Source organism: Protopterus annectens, chromosome 2.part1, assembly GCF_019279795.1.
Source record: "Protopterus annectens isolate FY-2018-M chromosome 2.part1, PAN1.0, whole genome shotgun sequence".
Lineage (NCBI taxonomy): Eukaryota > Metazoa > Chordata > Ceratodontiformes > Protopteridae > Protopterus > Protopterus annectens.
This window is the reverse complement of record NC_056729.1, coordinates 82,700,795-82,722,159: the sequence shown is the minus strand read 5'-3', so window position 1 is coordinate 82,722,159 and position 21,365 is coordinate 82,700,795. Positions and strand designations below refer to the sequence as shown.

The window sequence follows — 21,365 nt, the reverse complement described above, 5'->3', positions numbered from 1 at the left end:
ACAAAGTTTGCTAAAGAATGCAAACAAGGGCCAGTTAAATCCCATTCTGTTAATTAAAATCTTAGTCAATGTCTAAACCAAACTAATGCTTGCTGGGTCAATCATGGGTCTACACTTAATAAAATGCAGCAGTACCCTTTGATAAATTTAGCATCACTACCACATACTGTATAGATCAATCTTTGTTCAACTCTGACCCAGTGAAGAGGGACGTTGATACCAGTGTTTATAAAATATCCTTTTTGACAACCACATCTCTCACGGTTAGAAAATCCTTCTATCTTGCACAAGTTATCCTTTATGTTATCAACCCAAAATCCAGAGTTTCACTCACACTTTATACCACCATTTTTAGAACCAACAGTGAATATAATGACTCAGTAGGAACCTTGCTAAGCAACTAAACCCAACTCAAGAGATCTCTGTGCTTTCTCAAAAAAAGATTTTGTGATTTAGTATCCTTAGCTCTTCTTAGCTCTTCTTACAAAATAAAACCCCTCTCCATCTCTCTGCTGCCCGTTTGCTTTCCCTACTATAAATGATTCAAGTCCATAGTGTGGTGAGCAAACAAAAACATGCTCGCAAGGCCTCAAACTATACAGCCACATTCAAAATATCAGCTAACATAACACAGTGTATTCCTCAGTTCCCTTACATATCAAGCAATTCTGGATAACTGGATGGGTGATCATAGATATTTACCTGAAACGTGGGAAAATAAAAATGTGGGGCACTCAGTCTCACAGTAATATGGCAGAGCCCAGGAACTAAAAACACCACACAACACTGGTACCCTGCAGTCTGTAGCACAGGCACATGTGAACCTCCAGGAGAAACTGGAATGACTTTAGGAGATGTAAAACAGTAAATGATTTGCTCCTGAAGTAGAAGCAGAAGTGAAGGAACCTTTAGAACTTTGTTGAGATACTTATCTGGAGGTAAGAAAATGGACACAAACAACAAATACAAATCTTCTCTGACCAAGCATGGAAATAGTGAATTAAAGGGTGTCCATGCAACAGGACACCTTGGAATGAAGTAATTTAGGATACTTTAATCCAAACTAGGACAGAAGTCTTTCATCTTTACATGAACTAAAATCATTTTGGAATGTGAACAAAGTCATTGCTAGTTCAAATGGACCACCTGGATATTTTAAGCAAAATTTTAGAGATTTAGGCACTTGTCTATTTCAGATGGTGTCAGACACCTTAAAAAGATTAAAAACTGGTGGAATGAAATACAAAGGAAGAAAATATTTATTTTCACATATGTTAACCGGGTTGGTCCAGCTAAGCAGAGGCCCATTTTCAGTGGAGACCAGAGGAGAAAAGTTCCAAAAAATAAACAATTACACAGTACTCACACATATATGAAGTATGAAAAAAAAAATGAAACATTATAATTACTTGTGTAACATTATGATACAAGCATGATACTTTCATACAAAGTAATTACTTCAACTGTGTTAATTAACTAGAGCAGAGCAAGATAATTTAACTACTAAAAAGTGGAAGAGGCAGATGATAGAGTCAGGATTAGGTAGGGTCTTGGCAGGGGCATAACCAAGTTTTCTGGAGAAAGTTTTTTTAGTTCTTTTTTGAAACTGCTACTTGTACTTTGTGTAATGCTACATAAATTGGTAGAGAGGTTGTTCTAGAATTTTGTTATGGAGAATTTATATAAAAAGGTTGCCAATGTTCCATTTGGACCTACAAGTTTGAAGAAGGCAAGATCTCTCTGGTCCATGCCTTCCTGGTTGTGGCCAAAGCTACGGTGTGAAGGTAGAATCCCTCACAGCCTCCTTTCTAATGCAAAGGCCCAAACTCTGGACCAATGAAGATGAAAAGGTACCACAAAGGGAGGACTCTAGGACCCCCGCGACTTTTTTTTTGCTGTGCTGTAGATTTCATCAAAACCAATGCTGATACAGGCTTTCACTTCCCTGCATCTGGTAAAGTAATGATGTGGAGAACAGAAAAAAAAATTACTATTGTGTATATTTGACCCCCTCTATTTCATCCCTTTCAAATGTTCATTTACCCTTAGTATGAAAAGAATCAACCATACGCATACCCAAACAACTTGGAAGGATCTGCTAGATCCTGCTGCTTTAGCTGCCTATTCTGCAACAGTGTGCTCCATACAAACCATACAACTGCTCAAAATGATGGAAGCCTGTGCCACAAAGTCTTACATAGTTGTAACATAGCCCATCTGCCACACACTCCATTTCATCAACCAGATCACAATAAAAAGTTCAGCATGAGGTAAGACAATTCAACTTCCACAGGAATAGCATGGAGATGTTGATACATGCTTCCCAAACCTGTTCACCATCCATGGGGAACACTAGTTGAGCAATGAGGTGTATGGGTTCATCTCAGGGCTGCAGCAAAAGCCATGCTGTACAGTTTCTGTAATACTTCTTGAGAGGGTAGAAATTCCTATCAGTCTTCATGGTCCTTCTGAGCAAGACTTGTTAACCCTTGTAGTATTATCACTATGTAGAACCATGACCCTGGAGAAATGGTTGGTGGATCTACACTAATTCCAGAATCCATACACACTTCTAACTTGCAAAGCTTCACGATGAACCTGGCATGCATGACCTTCTACATACACCACAAACACCAACGAGACTTAAACCTCCACAACATAAAAACAGAACCTGTTGGTGGGATTGATACCCCTGCCAAAAGAAAGAATGCGTCTCCTCTGGAACAGACCTCCCCTTTATATTAAGCAACATAGCTTTTTAACCCTTTTCAAAACATAACCCAGACAAATAGGCCAGTAACCATAAGTATACCCCCAGGTCTGTCCCCACAATCTTTTACAGAAAAGGGGTAACAAGCAATGGGAACTCCAATGGCTAGGCTACTGATGATCTACCTCGTCAACTATACAGTAGTAATAATCTATGAACTCTGATGGCCGGCGAAGGACTCTCATATGAACTAAATACAAAAACACTCAAGGTCTGCATCATGAAATGTGCTACTATTACCCCACATGCACTTCCTAAATATCCTAAGAGCAAAACATTATTTATTATTTCTGACAAAAGTATGCGTCTCGAACATTCAAACGGTTTACTATTGAAAATGCGAACGGCACTTGGGCGACAGTCGGATAGTCGAACATATAAGGTCATAAACAAGGATGTCAAAGACAAAATAATCAATCTAGGAACGGTTTTAACATGGGTCAAGGTAGGTGTTCAGTATTATTCCCTACTACAAACATCTTCCCTACCTAGACCCATGTTAAAACCGTTCCTAGAGTGATTTTGTCTTCGACATCCTTGTTTACGACCTTATACGTTCGACTATCCGACTGTCGCCCAAGTGCCGTTCGTATTTTCAATAGTAAACCCATCCAAACACCATATCACAAAAAAATGACGATAAACCATGTGAAAAGACTGTTTGGAATGAATGTGTATAGACCATTCTTGAGCTATGCTGTGCCACATAAGTAGAACCAGCCCCTTACCCTTACCCCCCCAAAAAAGAAAATTTCTAAAGACAAGCAATCAGTAAGTGAAATCAGAGCTGCTGCAATCCACAATGACTACTCTAATGACCCACCACTAGACGAGTAATAAAGGAGCCTCAATCCTCACCACTGGCACTAGTGGAGAATGTACACTGGGGAGGATGACAAGCAAACACACAGACGGATGGACAGATAGACACAGTATTTCCAGATGCAGCTCTCTGCATCAAGTGCAACACTGAGACCACAGTCAGTCTGGGGCTGGTTTCTCACTCTTCCTCCAGATCCCCAATAGGGTTCCCCACTGGCACAGCTATAGAGTTGAGCTCTCAGCAGAGTGACCAAGCCAAGACCCCTAGCACCCTCTCTGTCCAAACAGTGTTGTGTCCCCCTGCCCAAGTAGCTAACGCACACACACACACACTGAGGTTTCCTTTACACACACACACACACACACCTGGGAAAAGCTGGCACAGTTTTACTATCTATTCCCCCATTTGTCCAGAAAATAAGGAAGTTATTACTGCCACCAGTCACTCCATATCAGCTAAAGGCCCTTAAAGGGTGTCCAATCTTATTGTGTACTATTAATACTAACACAAATGGTAGTTTGACCAAGAGCAGCGCTATTAGGAGTGGCCCACACTGTGTCACCAAATATGCAAGTACTCTCAAAACTTAAATATCTCTACACAGAGCAGTCACAATGAAAGGTTTTAATACATTCAATAATAATAAAAAAAAAAAAAAAAACCAAGACAACACTAAATATACATTCAGAGTGACAAGAGTTCAAAGATACAGGAAATACTTAAAACACCACAGGACAGTCTCAAATAAATAATGAAAAATATCTAAACTAAGCTTCCCTACATTCCTGGCTGAATCTAAAGAGAATTACTATAACCTAAGAACTTACTAATAATGCAAAGCAGGCATGATGAATGATCTTCTAGTTGTTCTCGGGTCCAAGACAAAATACAGAATGCTACTAAAAACTAAGACTTCTCAAATTAATCTCTCAAATATTACTGTTGGGATATCTTGCAGAATGACATGACTTCGTTGTCATCAGACTCCAATTCCCAGATGAACTCCCTGCTGCTGAAAGCTGACAGTATTTAGCATCGACCTGCAAAATTACATAGACCTCAGATCTTTGGCAGATGCTGGAAGTCATAAAAAAATTGCATTCCTTTCATGCTTTCAAGACTAATAATTCACCGTAAAGACAATACAGAAAGCTTCTTAGCAAAAAGAAAAGGAAAGCTACTATATTTTATTCTGTAGCCTATAAAGTAATTTAATTTTAGCTATTTTCCTAAAATTTGCTGAAATGAAGTTACCCTACTGTATTCCAGTTTCCACTGCTAATATACACATTTACAACAGTGTATGTACATTTCTGTTTTTTTCCAGGAGGGCACACTGTGGATGCACTTCAAAAAACAAACACTTCATAAAATACCTTTTCAACACATGTCTGTACAAACCAGTTTGATATACACAACACAGTTAATACATTTGTACCACAAGCATATTATATAAATCATTTTGATATTCACCAATGACATAATTGTTTACAAAGTTCCAGCTAGCTGTGCTGGCAGTAACTCTTTCACAACTACAATGGATGCCACCCTAAATCCTCTAAAGGACCCCAAGCCCAAGTCTAACTACTACACTACACCTCAGATGGGGGAAGGTTGTCAGAAACTAGCCAACCCTTCTCAATGGAGCTGCAAGATGCATTAGAACCCCAATAAGCACCAGCTCCGTCTACCAGCTTATGACAAACTGCAGAAGATGGACTCCTGCTTCAGCGGGAACAAGGGTCTGCTCCTTTTCTTTCATTCTCTTTAGATGTTTTCTTTCACGAAAAAGCAAACAGGTGGCCTTTAAACTACCAGTCCAAGAAGGCTGCTTTGGTATCCTTTGCAAAAGTTGTCAAAGTCAAGAGCACTGACCAAGACCACCTAAGGATCATGTTGCACAACACTGGGGCCATGAGGTTACGGTCCATTACAGACTGACAACTCAAACCCCAAAAATATTTTGTACAACTTTCTGCCAGTCTCTTGACCACATGCTGCATTTTGGCTGCAAGAACCCTACTGAAATAAAGCATATGTTCATACATGTATACTAGGCAATCTTAAAAGAAAAAAAAACATTAATAGCCTAGCAATTACAGTTTACCAACTTCTCCCAACCCTAATGGACTAAGGGGTTACACCCAGGACACATTTACTGTTTCCCCATCAACATAGAGACAGAGAGGGTGCTGCTTTCTTCAACATGACATTAGAGCTTATTTCAAAGGTACGGTATCATTTGAGAGAGAGAGATCTTGACAACAGGTCCCAGTCACAATATAATGTAGGTTTAAGTCCCCAGAGTGAGTGTTTTACTAGCATGAAGGAGGTGAAGCAGGACAGGGTCATCTGCAGCATTGAAGACCAGGCAGAGATAATCTACTTAGTCTTTTACAGACGTATGTGATTAAGACAGCTTTTAGATTCTTTGGGTAGCTTAGGAAACTTACACCGGTTATTAGCAGCTATGTAGTGCAGGCCAGCATAATCGTGCATGTAGGGCAAATGTGCAACACAGCAAAAATAGAGCCAGGAGAAAACAAGCAGAACTATTATAAAAACATCATAAGTGCACAACCCAGCACAACAGCAAGACCAGCAGCAATACTTGCAGCATTCTTTTGCAAAGTCACGAAAACTAGTTTTGAACCAAGAACATTCTAGAGGATGACCAGTAAGGGATGATGAAGGGTTATATCAATTCAGAAACAACTTGAGTATGGAATACACAGTGTTCAGTTGCTACATATAATGTAGCATGTCGGGACCAAAGCAAGGTCAAACTGGCTAAAAGCAAATCAAATGCAGTTATAGCAATTAGCTGAAAGCAAAAAAAAAAAAAAAAAAAAAAAAAAAAAACACACGTTTTAAACAAACAGCAGTCACAGATATGCAGTATTTGCTCTCAGACAGCACACATATGGCAATTGATCTTAAATCTGTACAAGGCACATGGGTTAAGCCTGACAGTCTTTATAATCTCAGTAAGATGCGCTTTTAAAAAGTGTGAGTTTTTCACTGAACCAGATCAGCTATTACTTTTTACCTACATTTAACCTACCTTTAAACATATCTAGTAATATACAATTCATACATAGACTATAGCTGTAAGGTAGAATTAATTAATTCATCCCATCATATTGTAAACAAACAGCAGCTCTTCACTAAGAGTAATCACTTTACCATAGTTAAGACCATGACATTCACTAATGGGGTTAGACTAACTCAGCACAAATGTTAAGGCGTACTACATGCACCATGATGTGATTTATCTTAATTGCCATAAGAAATTCTGTAAAAACCGCTGGACACACCACGAGAAGTTCAATTTCTTTTATTCAATACAAAATATATAAAAAGGATAAGCGCTTTCACGTGCTATAAGTGCACGCTTCATCAGATCTCAATAAATTCACAAACTGCTTGCTTTTTAAAATAGATCACAGCCTGTAAGACTCAATTGCCAGCATAGAATTAAAGGAAAAGAATGAATTCACATCTCCACTAGCGGAACATAATTCACTGCTGCTTGTACAATCAATCAAATCTACATTCAATATATATTTAAAAAATTTTTTAAAGAAATTAAATAAAAATCTTAACTAAAAAATATAGCTTTTAGTCAATCATGTCATGAACAATGAATTATCATTTCTTAAAATCACATTTCAAACTGATGCATAATATTGTAAATATAACTCTAAGGTTATATCAACTGGAAACGAGCAAACTTGTTTACTCAGAATAATATTTCATTATCATTTATGTACATATTGAATATTGCTTTTAATGAAATTTGTCAAACAGCTAAAACTTCAAACAACTACTACTTCAAAAAATTAACAATAAATAAACACTCAAGTTTTAAAAACTAATGTCAAACTATAAAGATCTAGTAGCATTATGTTCAAATCATACAAACTAAGTTCATGTTCAGATGAAATTATTCAACCTAAGTGACTAGCGATGTCAACGCTTCACAAAGGAAGCCATTCGTAACTATCATTAATTGATCAAGCAGAAATAAACAAAATAAAATAAAAATTAAAACTATTTTGTATCTGTCCATATAGACCAAGCATTAGTGTAAGCCCTTATCATGCTAGGTCTAGTGACTCAGTGTATTGAGTTGCGATATAAAAATTCAGATCGCTCCCATTAGTTCTCCGTTCATATGGACTATTAACAACAGTAAACGTATATACCAAAACATATAAGCTGGTATCCACAGAGCATAAAAAATATAAAAATACGTGATTTTGGTTCTGCAGTGTGAATCTACACTATAATAGCTCAAAATCAAAGCTAGACTACCTATTCATCATGGAACTTGTTTAATGAGACAATGAAGTCACATTCATTAGCGATTTATCAGATCGCTCCCATTAGTTCTCCGTTCATATGGACTATTAACCACAGTAAGCGTATATACCAAAACATATAAGCTGGTATCACAGAGCATAAAAATATAAAAATACGTTTTGGTTCTGCAGTGTGAATCTACACTATAATAGCTCAGAATCAAAGCTAGACTACCTATTCATCATGGAACTTGTTTAATGAGACAATGAAGTCACAGTTATTAAATCTTTTTCTTGACCTAAACGCTCTTATTAGATGTGTCGAGAGCAAAAATTATTTACTAAATCTGCATCCCCAATCATCGTTTCAACAGTTCAAAAATATATATATTTGTGTAAACCGTTAACCTTAAGCTAATTATGCAATAATGTTCAAAACTGGAAGATGACATATTACTAGTATTTCATGTGTTTCAAGACAATATCATCTCCATCCCTTCATAAAAGTGGCCAGGCCTATAAAACTCTGACATCAAGCACCAGGCTAATAAAATTCCCAAATAACAGCTATCCCTCTCTGTTAGTTTACCAAAATCAAAAGATTCACCTAACAGAGAGGGATAGCTGTTATGTCATCTTTCCAGTTTAACATTATTGCATAATTAGCTTACACAAATATATATTTTGAACTGTTGAAACGCATTAAGATGATTATTTAGTAAATAATTTTTGCTCTACATCATCTATAACTGTGACTTCATTGTCTCATTAAACAAGTTCCATGATGAATAGGTAGTCTAGCTTTGATTCTGAGCTATTATAGTGGATTCACACTGCAGAGACTGTTGTTAGTCCATATGAACGGAGAACTAATGGGAGCGATCATTTTTATATCGCAACTCAATACACTGAGTCACTAGACCTAGCATGATAAGGGCTTACACTAATGCTTGGTCTATATGGACAGATACAAAATAGTTTTAATTTTTATTTTATTTTGTTTATTTCTGCTTGATCAATTAATGATAGTTACGAATGGCTTCCTTTGTGAAGCGTTGACATCGCTAGTCACTTAGGTTGAATAATTTCATCTGAACATGAACTTAGTTTGTATGATTTGAACATAATGCTACTAGATCTTTATAGTTTGACATTAGTTTTTAAAACTTGAGTGTTTATTTATTGTTAATTTTTTGAAGTAGTAGTTGTTTGAAGTTTTAGCTGTTTGACAAATTTCTCATTAAAAGCAATATTCAATATGTACATAAATGATAATGAAATATTATTCTGAGTAAACAAGTTTGCTCGTTTCCAGTTTGATATAACCTTAGAGTTATATTTACAAATATTGCGATCAGTTTGAAATGTGATTTTTAAGAAATGATAATTCATTGTTCATGACATGATTGACTAAAAGCTATATTTTTTAGTTAAGATTTTTATTTAATTTCTTTAAAAAATTTTTTAAATATATATTGAATGTAGATTTGATTGATTGTACAAGCAGCAATGAATTATGTTCCGTTAGTGGAGATGTGAATTCATTCTTTTCCTTTAATTCTATGCTGGCAATTGAGTCTTAATTGGGTAAGCTTTGCTACAGGCTGTGATCTGTTTTAAAAAGCAAGCAGTTTGTGAATTTATTGAGATCTGATGAAGCGTGCACTTATAGCACGTGAAAGCGCTTATCCTTTTTATATATTTTGTATTGAATAAAAGAAATTGAACTTCGTGGTGTGTCCAAATTTCTTGACCAGATACGTTGCAGCAGGACACTTCAGAGATCGGCAACATTGTTTTATTTTATTTAATTGCCATAAGGTAACTACTGATGTCTTTGCTTGCAACTATTAAAAAAGTTTTCTTCTACACTCTTGCTTTCTTGTAACTTAATTGCACAATTATGTTTTATGCACATACTTTTTTGTATAGTCATGTGCCTTTTCTCTGTTTATTACCTCTGGGCCAGGGGTCATGTCCGAAAACAAATCTTCGGACCAGTTAATTTACATAGTCAATAAAGCTAAAATAAAGTAAGATCAAGCCACTCAGAGATAAGATTCAGGACATGGACACCTGATTAACAATTTCCACTAATCCAGGACTCCATATTAAGGGGATGAACCTCCATCTGCCATTATTAACAGTTGTCAACCCCCATTAACTCGATCACCACAAATTTAAAACAAAAACTACTGTTATTACCTAATGTTTATTATACACAGCATTTCAAAAAATACCAGTCAATATTTAAAGGTACGTGTTAATGCAATTTTTTTCTGTAAGGCTTAGTGGAGGAATCCGTAAGAGTAAAACAAAAATACAACCATGTTTCTCAAAAGCATTCTGAAAGATATGGGGGTGCAGATGTTGTTAATAAACTAGCTGTTTCTGCAACAGTTTAATGAAATTCAAACCCCTAGACACAACCCAATTCTAAGCACCTTGATCAAATCAAGCAGCTGGAGTTTTACACTCTATTATTAAGGCTCAACAAACTTTCTGAAATTCTCTAGTCTCATTACCTTAACTAGCATGGTTAGGTCAGACACCAAGGAGTTATTAGCATAGAACAAATATTTATCAGCACCAGTTAAGAAGATTACATGGTCCACTCCAAAAGATATAGCAAATGCATGTTAAACAGAACACAATTATTGCCTCCCTATAGCTGTATTCTTGTTACCACACTCACATGCCTAAAATAATTCAGTTGACAACATCCTTTGTCTTCTATTAAGCAAAAACTAATTTGGTTCACATTCATCTTAGCATTTTGACAAAGACTAAAGTCAAAAGCCTTACTAATTCTAGATGTACCATATCCAGTGAATTTCCCCCTGTATGCAGCCAAAGTGCATCTTGGCTCCCATAACCTGAGCAATTTTCCTAAATTTGATTAAAAATCAGTTCATACGTTTCACACATTCACATGAAGAAAAAACTATTACAATATGGAAGATACTTGCATGTTTAGTTGATGTTAAACATTGAGCATTTGAATGATCTTTGGATCAGAAGAAAACAGTTACTTTTGAAGACAAGACTAAATATACTCTTCCCTTGGTATCTAGGGCAGACTAAAGCCTTAGACACTATTCCTCATGCCGGCATTATTGACAGATGTGCAAATCTTAAATTCTTATGTTGTGCACAGGACAACTAACTGATCTTTGGACAGAACCCATGGGGTTCAAGTTGCAGGTGCTACTTCTGGAAGCAAGCAAGTTACCAAGGGTGCACCATGGGACTGTGTGTTGATACCTCTCTTATTTGGCATCTACTTCTCAGACCTTCAGGGAACACTCCTGGTATAGGATTATCAAGGTTTGCCAAGGACTGTAAATTAGGTATAGGATTATCAAGGTTTGCCAAGGACTGTAAATTAGGTATAGGATTATCAAGGTTTGCTAAGGACTGTAAATTAGGTATTATCCAATTTTCTACTTACTCACACCTGCTCCAACATGGATTAGACCATGTTCACAACTGGTGCAATGACAATGAACTCAAAATAAAATATAAAATGTAGCATAGTTCATTTTTGTCAGCAAAATATTTTAGAATTTCATACAGGTGACACACCCCTCCAGTCACAGTCATAAGGGATCTTAGTCACTCTTGTTGACAATTCCTTATTGTTCGGTCATCGTGCATCCTTAGTAGTTTGGATAGCCTTCTGTTTCAGATTCTTAATTCTCCTTATTTGTACCTCAGACACATTGCTGAATACAATACACCTTTTAGCATGCAATTTGTCTAATCCCTCAACTTGAGACACCTCAGAGACTCATAAAATCAGTGACCTTAAAATCATGGTTATCAGGATAGAGTTGGCAACCCTATCTTTGTGTTCAGTCTCTTATGGACTCCTCTGTGAAGATTGCCTAGCCTTTTGAGCCATGAAAGATTAAACTTTCTTTGGCCTTTTACTCCTTTGCAGAGCAAAATGGCACCTCAAATACCAGGTTAAAAGAAGAACTAAACCTTTATCAAAAGGTAAGACATACTGACATGATTCATATTTCGATGTACCCCTTGCCTCTGAAACAAAACGTCAGTACATACCAAGCAGAACACCATCCTTGCCACCTTCGAGATAAACCTAGATAACTGGATGGGCAGCTTCAAACTCTCTCGTGAGCTATCTTGTCTTGCCTACCTACAGGCAAATTTTGAATGGATTATTTTCTGGTAGACTTGTGATGATTAGCAGACCGATTGCCAAGTACTTGCCTATGAACCTATAGAAACAGCACAATCAGTGTAAAGTTCCTTGTATAAAAAGAGTTGCTATAACGGAGCATTAGTCTGTTATTTATAGGTTCATACTAGGCTCTGCACCCTAGGGCATTTATAAGCCTAGCCAGAGTGTGTGTGGCTTTCACCACCCCTTGGGATGAGAATACTACGCCCATTTAGGGTTTAGTTTACTGTGCCTCTGTCTAGCAGTGACACAGAGATGACCCCCGGGGTAAACCTACGATCTCCCATCCACTCGTCAAGATTTCTCTTGAAGAGAGTTAGTGAGGGGCTCTGCCTAACATGGACTGGGATTCTGTTCCAAAGTGTAGGGAGCCTCTGGGTCTACAACCCGTGAAGCCCAGATATATGTCATACCATTCATAACCCCTTTTCCTCATTTCTGCATATGGGGTCAAGGTGTTACTTCAACATTGACAATCTACAGCCAAGGTTTACACCACAAGATGGCTAGCCCTGCCACTGTAATTCATCCGCACCACACACTCGCACTTACAGCCAATTTAGAGTCGCCAATCCACCTACTGCAGGTCTTCAGAATAGGGGAGAAAACTACAGCACCCATAGGAAGCCAACGCAAACAGGGAGGACAAACAGACTCTGCACAGAAGGCACTGCAGCCAAGAATCAAACTGGGGAACCTCTTGCTGTGATGTCTAACAGCAAACCATGAAAACTTAAAGTGCACGCCAAAGTCATCCCGATTATACACAGTCCAGTAATGCCACTTCACTCACCAGATTACCAGTTTCTTACTAAAAAAGTGTGCATCCCATACAATCAACAGCTGTAGACATCAACATCAAAGAAAGGGAAAAAAAACAGCAGCCACAGCTACTTATCAAAACCGCAAACCTGCAAAATAAACTGCTATACCACTTTTCACAACAGCAAAACAGTTGCTTTGATAGTGGGGCAAAAGGAAAAAAGGAATGACAGCTCAGATTAAGCTATTCAAGACAAAGCAGTCAGTGAAGGACGGACTTCATCCAACAAAGCTGCAACACAGACACACATTACTAACACAAGGCTACAACATCAAAAAGTACTGTACCACAATGCTTCATTTCAACATAGATGATAATCCTACATTCCAAGGAGTTTTACCTCCATATCATGAGGTTCCATAATCCAGGTCACAAAGGTCTACACTGAAAGAGACTGCACAACATCTGTAACTACCCTTCAATATGTCTACCCCATGAACGAGTTAAGAGAAATCTTATTTCTCTTAAGGACAGCAACATGCAGTACTCATCAGGATTATGGCACTAAAAGATTAGCATCAAACTGAAAAAAAATGTATGCCAGTTCCAATAAACACAAACATACAAGATAATTCACCTCAGAGGAAATAACTTAAAATGGTACACAGTGTTTCTCTGTGGCAATTGTGATTAATACAGTAATCTCTAGATTGTGTAACCTCAATAGATAGGAAGTTCAATACCCAACATGGTAGGAGAGTGCGAGTGTTGCTGTTTAGAGTTAGGTGAATACGTGCTCATTCAACCTCTACACTGTATACATTTGAGGTTTTCCTACAGCAATGACAATTAATAAGCTTTCAATTTTCATATACTTTATCCCATGGGTTTTATTTCCCTGGTACAACAATATTTCGGGTTGGTATAATGGTTCACGTCTTGACCTCACAGACAATGTACAGGGTTTGCTTCTCACCGCTAAAAGGGAAATTGGCTAGACTTAAAATTGCCCACAAGGGCAGCTAGCCTAGTGCCTACCAATGAACTTATTTAACCTCATGCCATTCAAACGCTCCTTTACACAAAATCTGCATCAGAACACTTAATTCATGGAATAGCAAACAGTCTTCTGAAAAGAACTCCCAACAGTTCCCTGCATCACCAAAAAAGGAGTCAGAAGCAATCAAATATGACTTGAACTGTTGTGTTCTCTACAGCCTTACTCAAACTCTGCAGGGTGGTTAACCAAAGCCATCAATAAAGTTTTGTTATCAAATTATTGGGAAGAGAAAATATTATTGACAGATAAAAGTAATATGTTAAAGGCAATTGAATTGACTATTAAATCTATTTCTCTTCAAAAACTGTTGTATACCCAGCTGATGATTTGGAATAATGCACATTATACACGCCTTGCCCTGCATAAATATAATTCTAAAAACTCTGCAACATGTCCAACATGTCCATACTGCAAAACTCAACCAGCTGATCTTCATATGTTCTGGAGCTGTAAGTGTATATACAAACTGTGGAATTCCCTTAAAATTCAACTTCAGAAAGTGGGCTACCAAAGTACAACACGGTCTTGGAAATTTATGATTTTGCATATTCCCCCAAAGGAACTTACCAGATCAGAGTATAGTTCATATTAATATTTTCTTTCTAATGAAGCTTTATATAGCTTCAAATTGGCTACACCCAACTAAAACATCATGGCAAAACTTCAGTGTGTTGGCGACAAAACATATACTAGTTCATAAACTACTTTTAAATTCACATAGTAAGGCTATCAATAATCCGAAAATTTGGGAACAGATATTTAATATTATATTAGCATAAAACTTTTGAATTGAAGGTAGTAATAATCATTGCTATATTTGGAGAGAAATGTCTAATCAAACTGTTCAATATTGGAAACTTACTAATTATTCCTATGTTTTTCTTATATTTCTAATGTCTTATATGGAAGCATTCTTGTAAATATTGTATATTGTTTGGTGTGATTGTTACAGTGTTAGTTAGTAGTATGTATTTTATAATTTTGTATGAAAAGTATATAACAATAAAGATTTATTATGGAAAAAAACATACATGCCAACTACTCTTCAAATCACTGTGCTTCATCTCAATGAACTGACAGCTAAAAGAAATCCTTGGGCACACAAGGTAATGACAATTCAAAAACCATCATGTATAAGCTTCTGCTACATTCTTAACAACCCATCCTTGACTACCTGAAACAGGATAGGCTAGTCCAACAGACCACCCAGTGGCTAACCAAGGTGCCCGTTTGCCTTCATTGCTGAAAGATCAGAAAGCCACAGCTCCTAACCTTACATCAGGTGCGCATTTTCCTAATGCGTCACAGACAATGCAGTGCAACATGGACAGCTGCAACTCGGAGGTACTAAATCTCCTAACCTGCTCTTGTGACTCATAGCCGGCTTTAGGCATAGGCCAACTAGGCGGCTGCCTAGGGCGCTGCTCTAGCAGGGGTACTTCTCTAGTATTTATTTGTAGGTAGACCAGGATGGGGGCACCAGGTGGTGGGAGGGCGTCGTGGAGCCCTTTTGCCTAGGGCACTAGTTGACCTAAGGCCGGCTCCTGTTGTGACTACTACACTAAAGCCCAGGATGTTTTGATTTCTTACTGCCTTCACCAAACTCTCACCACTGTCTGAATGATGACACAGGCTACCCAGAAAAAAAATAAAATCAACATCTGTATATTTATGTCAGCACCAAATGAACTTTAGCTGTGACTCACCCAACTCATATGGAAGAAATCACTTATCTGAAAACAGAAAATACTGTGACGCACCAATGAAAAGTTCAGGTCAAAATTAAATCTCTTCAGAGATACTCACCCAGCCCCCCTGAACAGCTCAAAGTCATATGAAAAGTAAGGCAACCGAAGCACAACAACACTTGTACCTTGCCAACACCCAACCTCCTGCTGCACCCACTCTCTCATGAAGGGCAAAGCAGGTCAGCCACAGAGCAAATGTATATGTTCCTCACTAAGCTTTCAGTTTACATCTGAAAGATGTCAGGATGTTACTTCGTTTAAGGTGCAGGGGAATTCTGTTCAGAGGTGGGAGAGGCACAAGGCCATAAATAAATGTGTCACTCCAGCGCATTTTACCCATGTGCTTATAGAGATGCAATTCCTAGTGTTGGTGGAGCTATTTCACTTGTGAAGGGTGGAATCCTTGTTTTTTCACCTCTGCACTTTTGTTTACCAAGTCTGTCCAACGATACAAGTACAATAACATTAAGAATGACTGATTTTGTACTTAAAAATCAATAACACTGAGGAATGAAGCTTGTCTTGTACATATAAATAGAACTTACATTCAACCAATTTTACAATACAACTATACACCAAGCACAATTAAATAAAATTGAATCTGAACAAAGGAAATAAAAGGATACCATCAGCGAAAATATTTATATACTGAAACATGTAAAAGGCTATGTTTATATTTGAAATGACTCTTCCCTACAAATGTTTTTAATATGTTATACACTACTTGTAATATCCCACCATCCTCTATCATAACCATAGGAACAATTTCAATGCAACTAAATCTGATAAGTCAGGGGAAAGTCTATGTAATGTTATTCCAAAGATTTAGAATTCCAAATATTAGATTATCTAGGAGTATCTACTTGTTTAAATTAAGCTTTGTTGGTTGATGCAATTTAGAATATTGACTTTAGATAAGCAGCTTTCCTCAATGACTCTTTGGCCTAAGTTTCCAACAGTTGATTTCAGCTTTGAGATATTACAAACATGTTTAACAAACATTCAGTAATATATGCTAACATATATCAAATCAAGCACGTTCACAATTACACATACATTTCCTAATTTACATTCATAAGAAATACATTTTATTACTCAAGACACTTACACATTTAGTTGATGCTGAACATACTGCCCTGCATTTGAAAAGGTGTATTAGTGGGGCTTGTCAAATAAATAAATATAAAGGATTAAACATTCAAAGAAACTGAAATTGGGGAAAGAATTCAGTAGGGTAGAAAATGTTAAATATTGTAGTTAAAAGGGTGGAATATTAAGGTTCAGAGGACAGTTATAAGTTATAATATAAATCTTATGATAGCCATATAAAAGTATAGAGGTGGAGTGGCATGACATGCAAAGCATAAAATCACATGCAACAGTATATGAGAAACAGAGTAAAGAATAGTGCATCAAGCCTTTCCTGGGTGGGTAAGACTATCTTCCGGGTTAGGAACCTCTGGGACCATTCCAGTTAATTAATACGTCCAAAAAAAGGTACATCTCAAAGAAGACATTGTACTCAATAACTGGTCTAATTATGGCTGCAAAAAGATGGAGAACTTCTTGTGACTTGGATGATTATGCAAGAATCTCAATAGCAAATGCTCATCTCTAACATTTACAAAAGCCACTAAGTGTGAATGCTCCAACCAGACCATCAGTTAAAAACAGAACAAAACAAAAAAATGAAGAGGCAAGCTAGGTTCTGTTAAACTTTTAATACATTACCAGATGAGCGCTTTCAGCTGAAATAAAACAAATGAACTTAATCAGTTATGGAGAGGTTTATGCCATGGACATGGAAATGTGCCCTTAAGAGTCCTAATTTACAAAATGTCTAACATCAAACACTCAATTACACATATTCTTAGTTGGTACCAATCTTATACATGCCCCTACAAAACTCAGTTTGCCCATATGTCTTTAAATCCATTTTGAGACAAGAAAAGCATATAGAAGTTAAAGTATTTGCAGTAAGCCACACCTTGATCTTGAAAGGCATCATACCAAAACAAACGGATAGTGACTAAAGCATACCAGTACACTAGAAAAATGAAAAATTAACAGTACCAAAGAGCTTCGGTTCCACCAATAAGCGCCACTCGACCCAGTGACCACAAGGAAACAATTCTTCTTACAACGATTTAATTAACGTACACAACGCCAAAAAAACAAGACTAGAAACTAGACTAAAAAACTGTTAAAGGCAAAGATAAGGACTGACACCAAATGTATAACAGAAATAACTGGTTGAAAGTGCTAAACTCAAAAACTTTTTGGCGTTTTTTTTTTTTTTGTACGCTATACATTTGGTGTCAGTCAGCTGTGTTGTGTTATCTTTTTAGTTTTGTTTCTAGTGTCCGTGTCATCCGTTGTTTTTTTATTACTGTGTGGATTAAGAAGAATTGATACCAGTACACTACACGTACATAAACTTTACTCAAATACTTGGTCATGCCCAACAAGTGAGCAAATTATTTCCAACATGTCATGATGCGGGCTGGCAAGACAGATGCATGCAACAACTGGAATGCCCACAGAAATACCTTACTAAAAGGATACAAAGCCTAAACAACATGTCTTACATGGACTAACTCAAAGCCCTGCCATTATACTCTGTATTCTACAAACTGCTAACAGGTGACCTGTCTCTGGCACACAATGCATTTTCTGACCCATTACTGATGATTTACTTCACATTAACAAAGTCAAATGACAGAGATACTTGGTCAAGGGGTCTAAACCTCTCCTGCAACATCAACAGAACAGTTTGGAGGGACACAGGTATATTTTTGCAGAGGATAACGCTGCTGTAGAACTGACTCCCCATCCACATAAAACAAAATTTCATCCATGTCCACATTCAAGCACAACTTAGATCAATAAATAGGAAACAGAAAATTTACCCCAGGACTGCCCCCATACTACTAATGAACAGAGGAAGTTCCTAAATGTTTTATCCCATGCATAGGTCCCTCAAATTATCCATGGTATAATTACAGTTATTATTGTTAAGCGTAGTATAATTATTGACCATGAGATTAGCAAGGCCAATCGGTAACCAAATGGAATAAGTTATTTTGAACACAAAAAGAGAAACTGGCTAGGCTTAAACTGGTTTGCAAGGGCAGTTGAACCTTTGCCAACACACTCAGAAGTTCCACATCAGAGGTAAGACTAAGAACTCTAAGGCAAAACCATCTAACCAGTTTGGATAAAATCTAGTATACTTTTTTGCCTTGAGTAACCACCCATGACGCTGGATTTTATGGAAAGAAAATAAATAATCTAACCACAAAGTTCTAGGCTTAAAATGGCTGGGTCCTAAATGTCAGCTATATGTGAACTACCGAAGAAGCAAGAGCAATATATCCTTTGTCAAGAGGAATAATTTATCGTTATCTGCTGCAAAAGTCCTGAATTAGACAGAATGCTAACTTCAAATCTTTTTCAAATAAGTAGCCACTGCACATTAAAAACTACTATACTGAAATGTAAATATTGTACACACCTACAAAAAACACACTACACTGTAACACTAAGCATGGTGAAAATGTAAGGAAGTACATTCATTTAAGTTCATGCTGTACTACTCGCTGCACCTCTGTAAAAGAGGCCTAAAGGAAGCAAGATGCACAGAATCTGCATTGAAAACCATCACCACCAGAAAGGTCTCTGTCGTCATCACCCTACTGTTCTTATCCTTAATTTGGTTACAATAGTATGTAAGTTGGTTGCATTATGAGCATAAACTACATTCAAAACTACTGAATGAATGAAAAAGGGAGGAGAAGGGATAGATTAAAAGATGTTAGACAAATTCTGTAGAAAGCCGAATAATGTATAACCGTGACCATTTTAACCGTAAAAGGCAACAAGTAACAGGAAATACTTGATTCCAGCATGATCGATGCAAAGCCATTTCTTGCTCGAAATACACGCTGGCCTCATAAATGTATGCATAACCAATCCCTAAAATATCATCACCGTTAGAGTAACAGCGACACGCGTATAGTTAGTCAAGTAACTGCAATAAAACATACTTCGTTAATAATCGATGTACGACTATAAATCCTAGAATGAAATGAATGAGTTTTAGCTTAAGTAGGTCAGTACTCACCTTCACACACCTGTTGCACATGCTACATACCTACTTCCAACTGTTAAAAAGTGACAAAAAGATAACTGCCGTTTTAAAATGTACATACACAAAATAAAAAGGGTAACAAAAAAAGTGATCCACACATCTGAAGATGTTTACTACAACTGGGCACTTTATGCAGAACTTCACAAAACATACACTAGGCCTTCTGTTTTGTGTAAACTTAAAAGTTCACTTACCAGATTAAAAACTGTCTCTACTATGTCCCGATTTGTAACCTCCCCAACTTCCACCAAACCCGTCAGCACCGCAAATTTCATTCTGATTCCCCGTATAGGGAGTGCAGGATTCAAGGACATCCCACCAACTTCTTTAGACCCAGTCCCTCCGTCACCTGCCGTCTTCACCGGGACCGATTTTTTGTCCTCAGTAGACATTGCAAGTGTACTTGAAAATAGAGATCTTCTGGAACTACAGTATCCTTATAACTCCTCTAAGATCCCACAGGGGCAAGCAAGCAAAAGTAATATATTTCCTCTCCAAGTTAAATTTTAAGTCACAGATGTTACCGCGCCAACAGCAGGTGAAGCCCTAATTACTATATCCTGCTATCTATACTGTTAGAACACCATAAGCAGTTCACATGCCCTCCATCTGAAAATAACAGATCAGAACCAATTCAGTGCTCTATTTTTGAATTGCCAAACTCCTGTATTCTTCTTCAGTTTCCTTCTTCCAGTGTTGACAGAAGGTGCCCACGGCTATTACTCACAGGTGAATGCAACTCCTCAGAAGCGAGACACAAAGACAAGGGTATAGTGACAAGCCAACTTTCCTAATAATGCTGCCTAAAGAAGAACCATGTTGGTCCCACAGAAGCGTACACTATAACAGAAATCCAAATCGACTTTTAATATCCTTTTCTCCCCATCTCTTCCTGCTTCACCTCAAACTGCAGCTCCACTCCGCCATGACAGCACTGCCCTCACTGGTGCGTCATGCGCCTGCGCGGAAGTTCCGGATTGGGCACCCTCTCAGGTGTATCCAGGTGTAGTTCAGGTAGGCACTCGAGAAACAAAGTGCGCAATCAGATGTTGGGAAGGTATGAGAAGGATATGCAAGTAATCACTTTGAGCTGTTCTTGTCTCTAGAAATGACACAAAAACAAAGACAGTTCCTATGAGGAAAGGCGCTTAGAGATTTGTTGCAAGTATACAATGATGACATCTACAGGACAGGAAGACGAAAGTCAGGTTTCTTATTTAATTGAATGTATTTGGTCATTAAAACCTACTGATTTTATTTTCAGCAAACAGCTAATCATAACTGTCCTTAAATGTACCCTTCTAGACTTCCAACTAGAAAACATGTTGCTTTGTATACGTGCAAGGCGTTTTCCTTCAGCCCAGCATAATTCGAAAAGTCTATGTGCTTCATAGCTCATACCACACAGTATCAGGATCCGGCTAGACTACTACTCATGAAATGAATGAAGCAGAACTGGGTAATGCACAAAATGTAATTATAAAGTTATCGCAAGATGCATTACGGACATTTAACCGCGATACGCGCCCGCCGACCCCTC

At 37.5% G+C, this 21,365-nt stretch overlaps 1 protein-coding gene across 1 annotated transcript in view; it reads right to left on the bottom strand.

Annotated features, from left to right (window-relative positions):
* Positions 1–20,908, bottom strand: part of LRBA (LPS responsive beige-like anchor protein) — a 4,045,850-nt gene extending 4,024,942 nt beyond the window's left edge. The window contains exon 1 of the mRNA XM_044063433.1: positions 20,020–20,908. Within this exon, the coding sequence (XP_043919368.1) occupies positions 20,020–20,217 (198 nt within the window). The 5' untranslated portion in view covers positions 20,218–20,908. The remainder of the gene's footprint in view (positions 1–20,019) is intronic.
* Between the last annotated feature and the right edge of the window lie 457 nt (positions 20,909–21,365).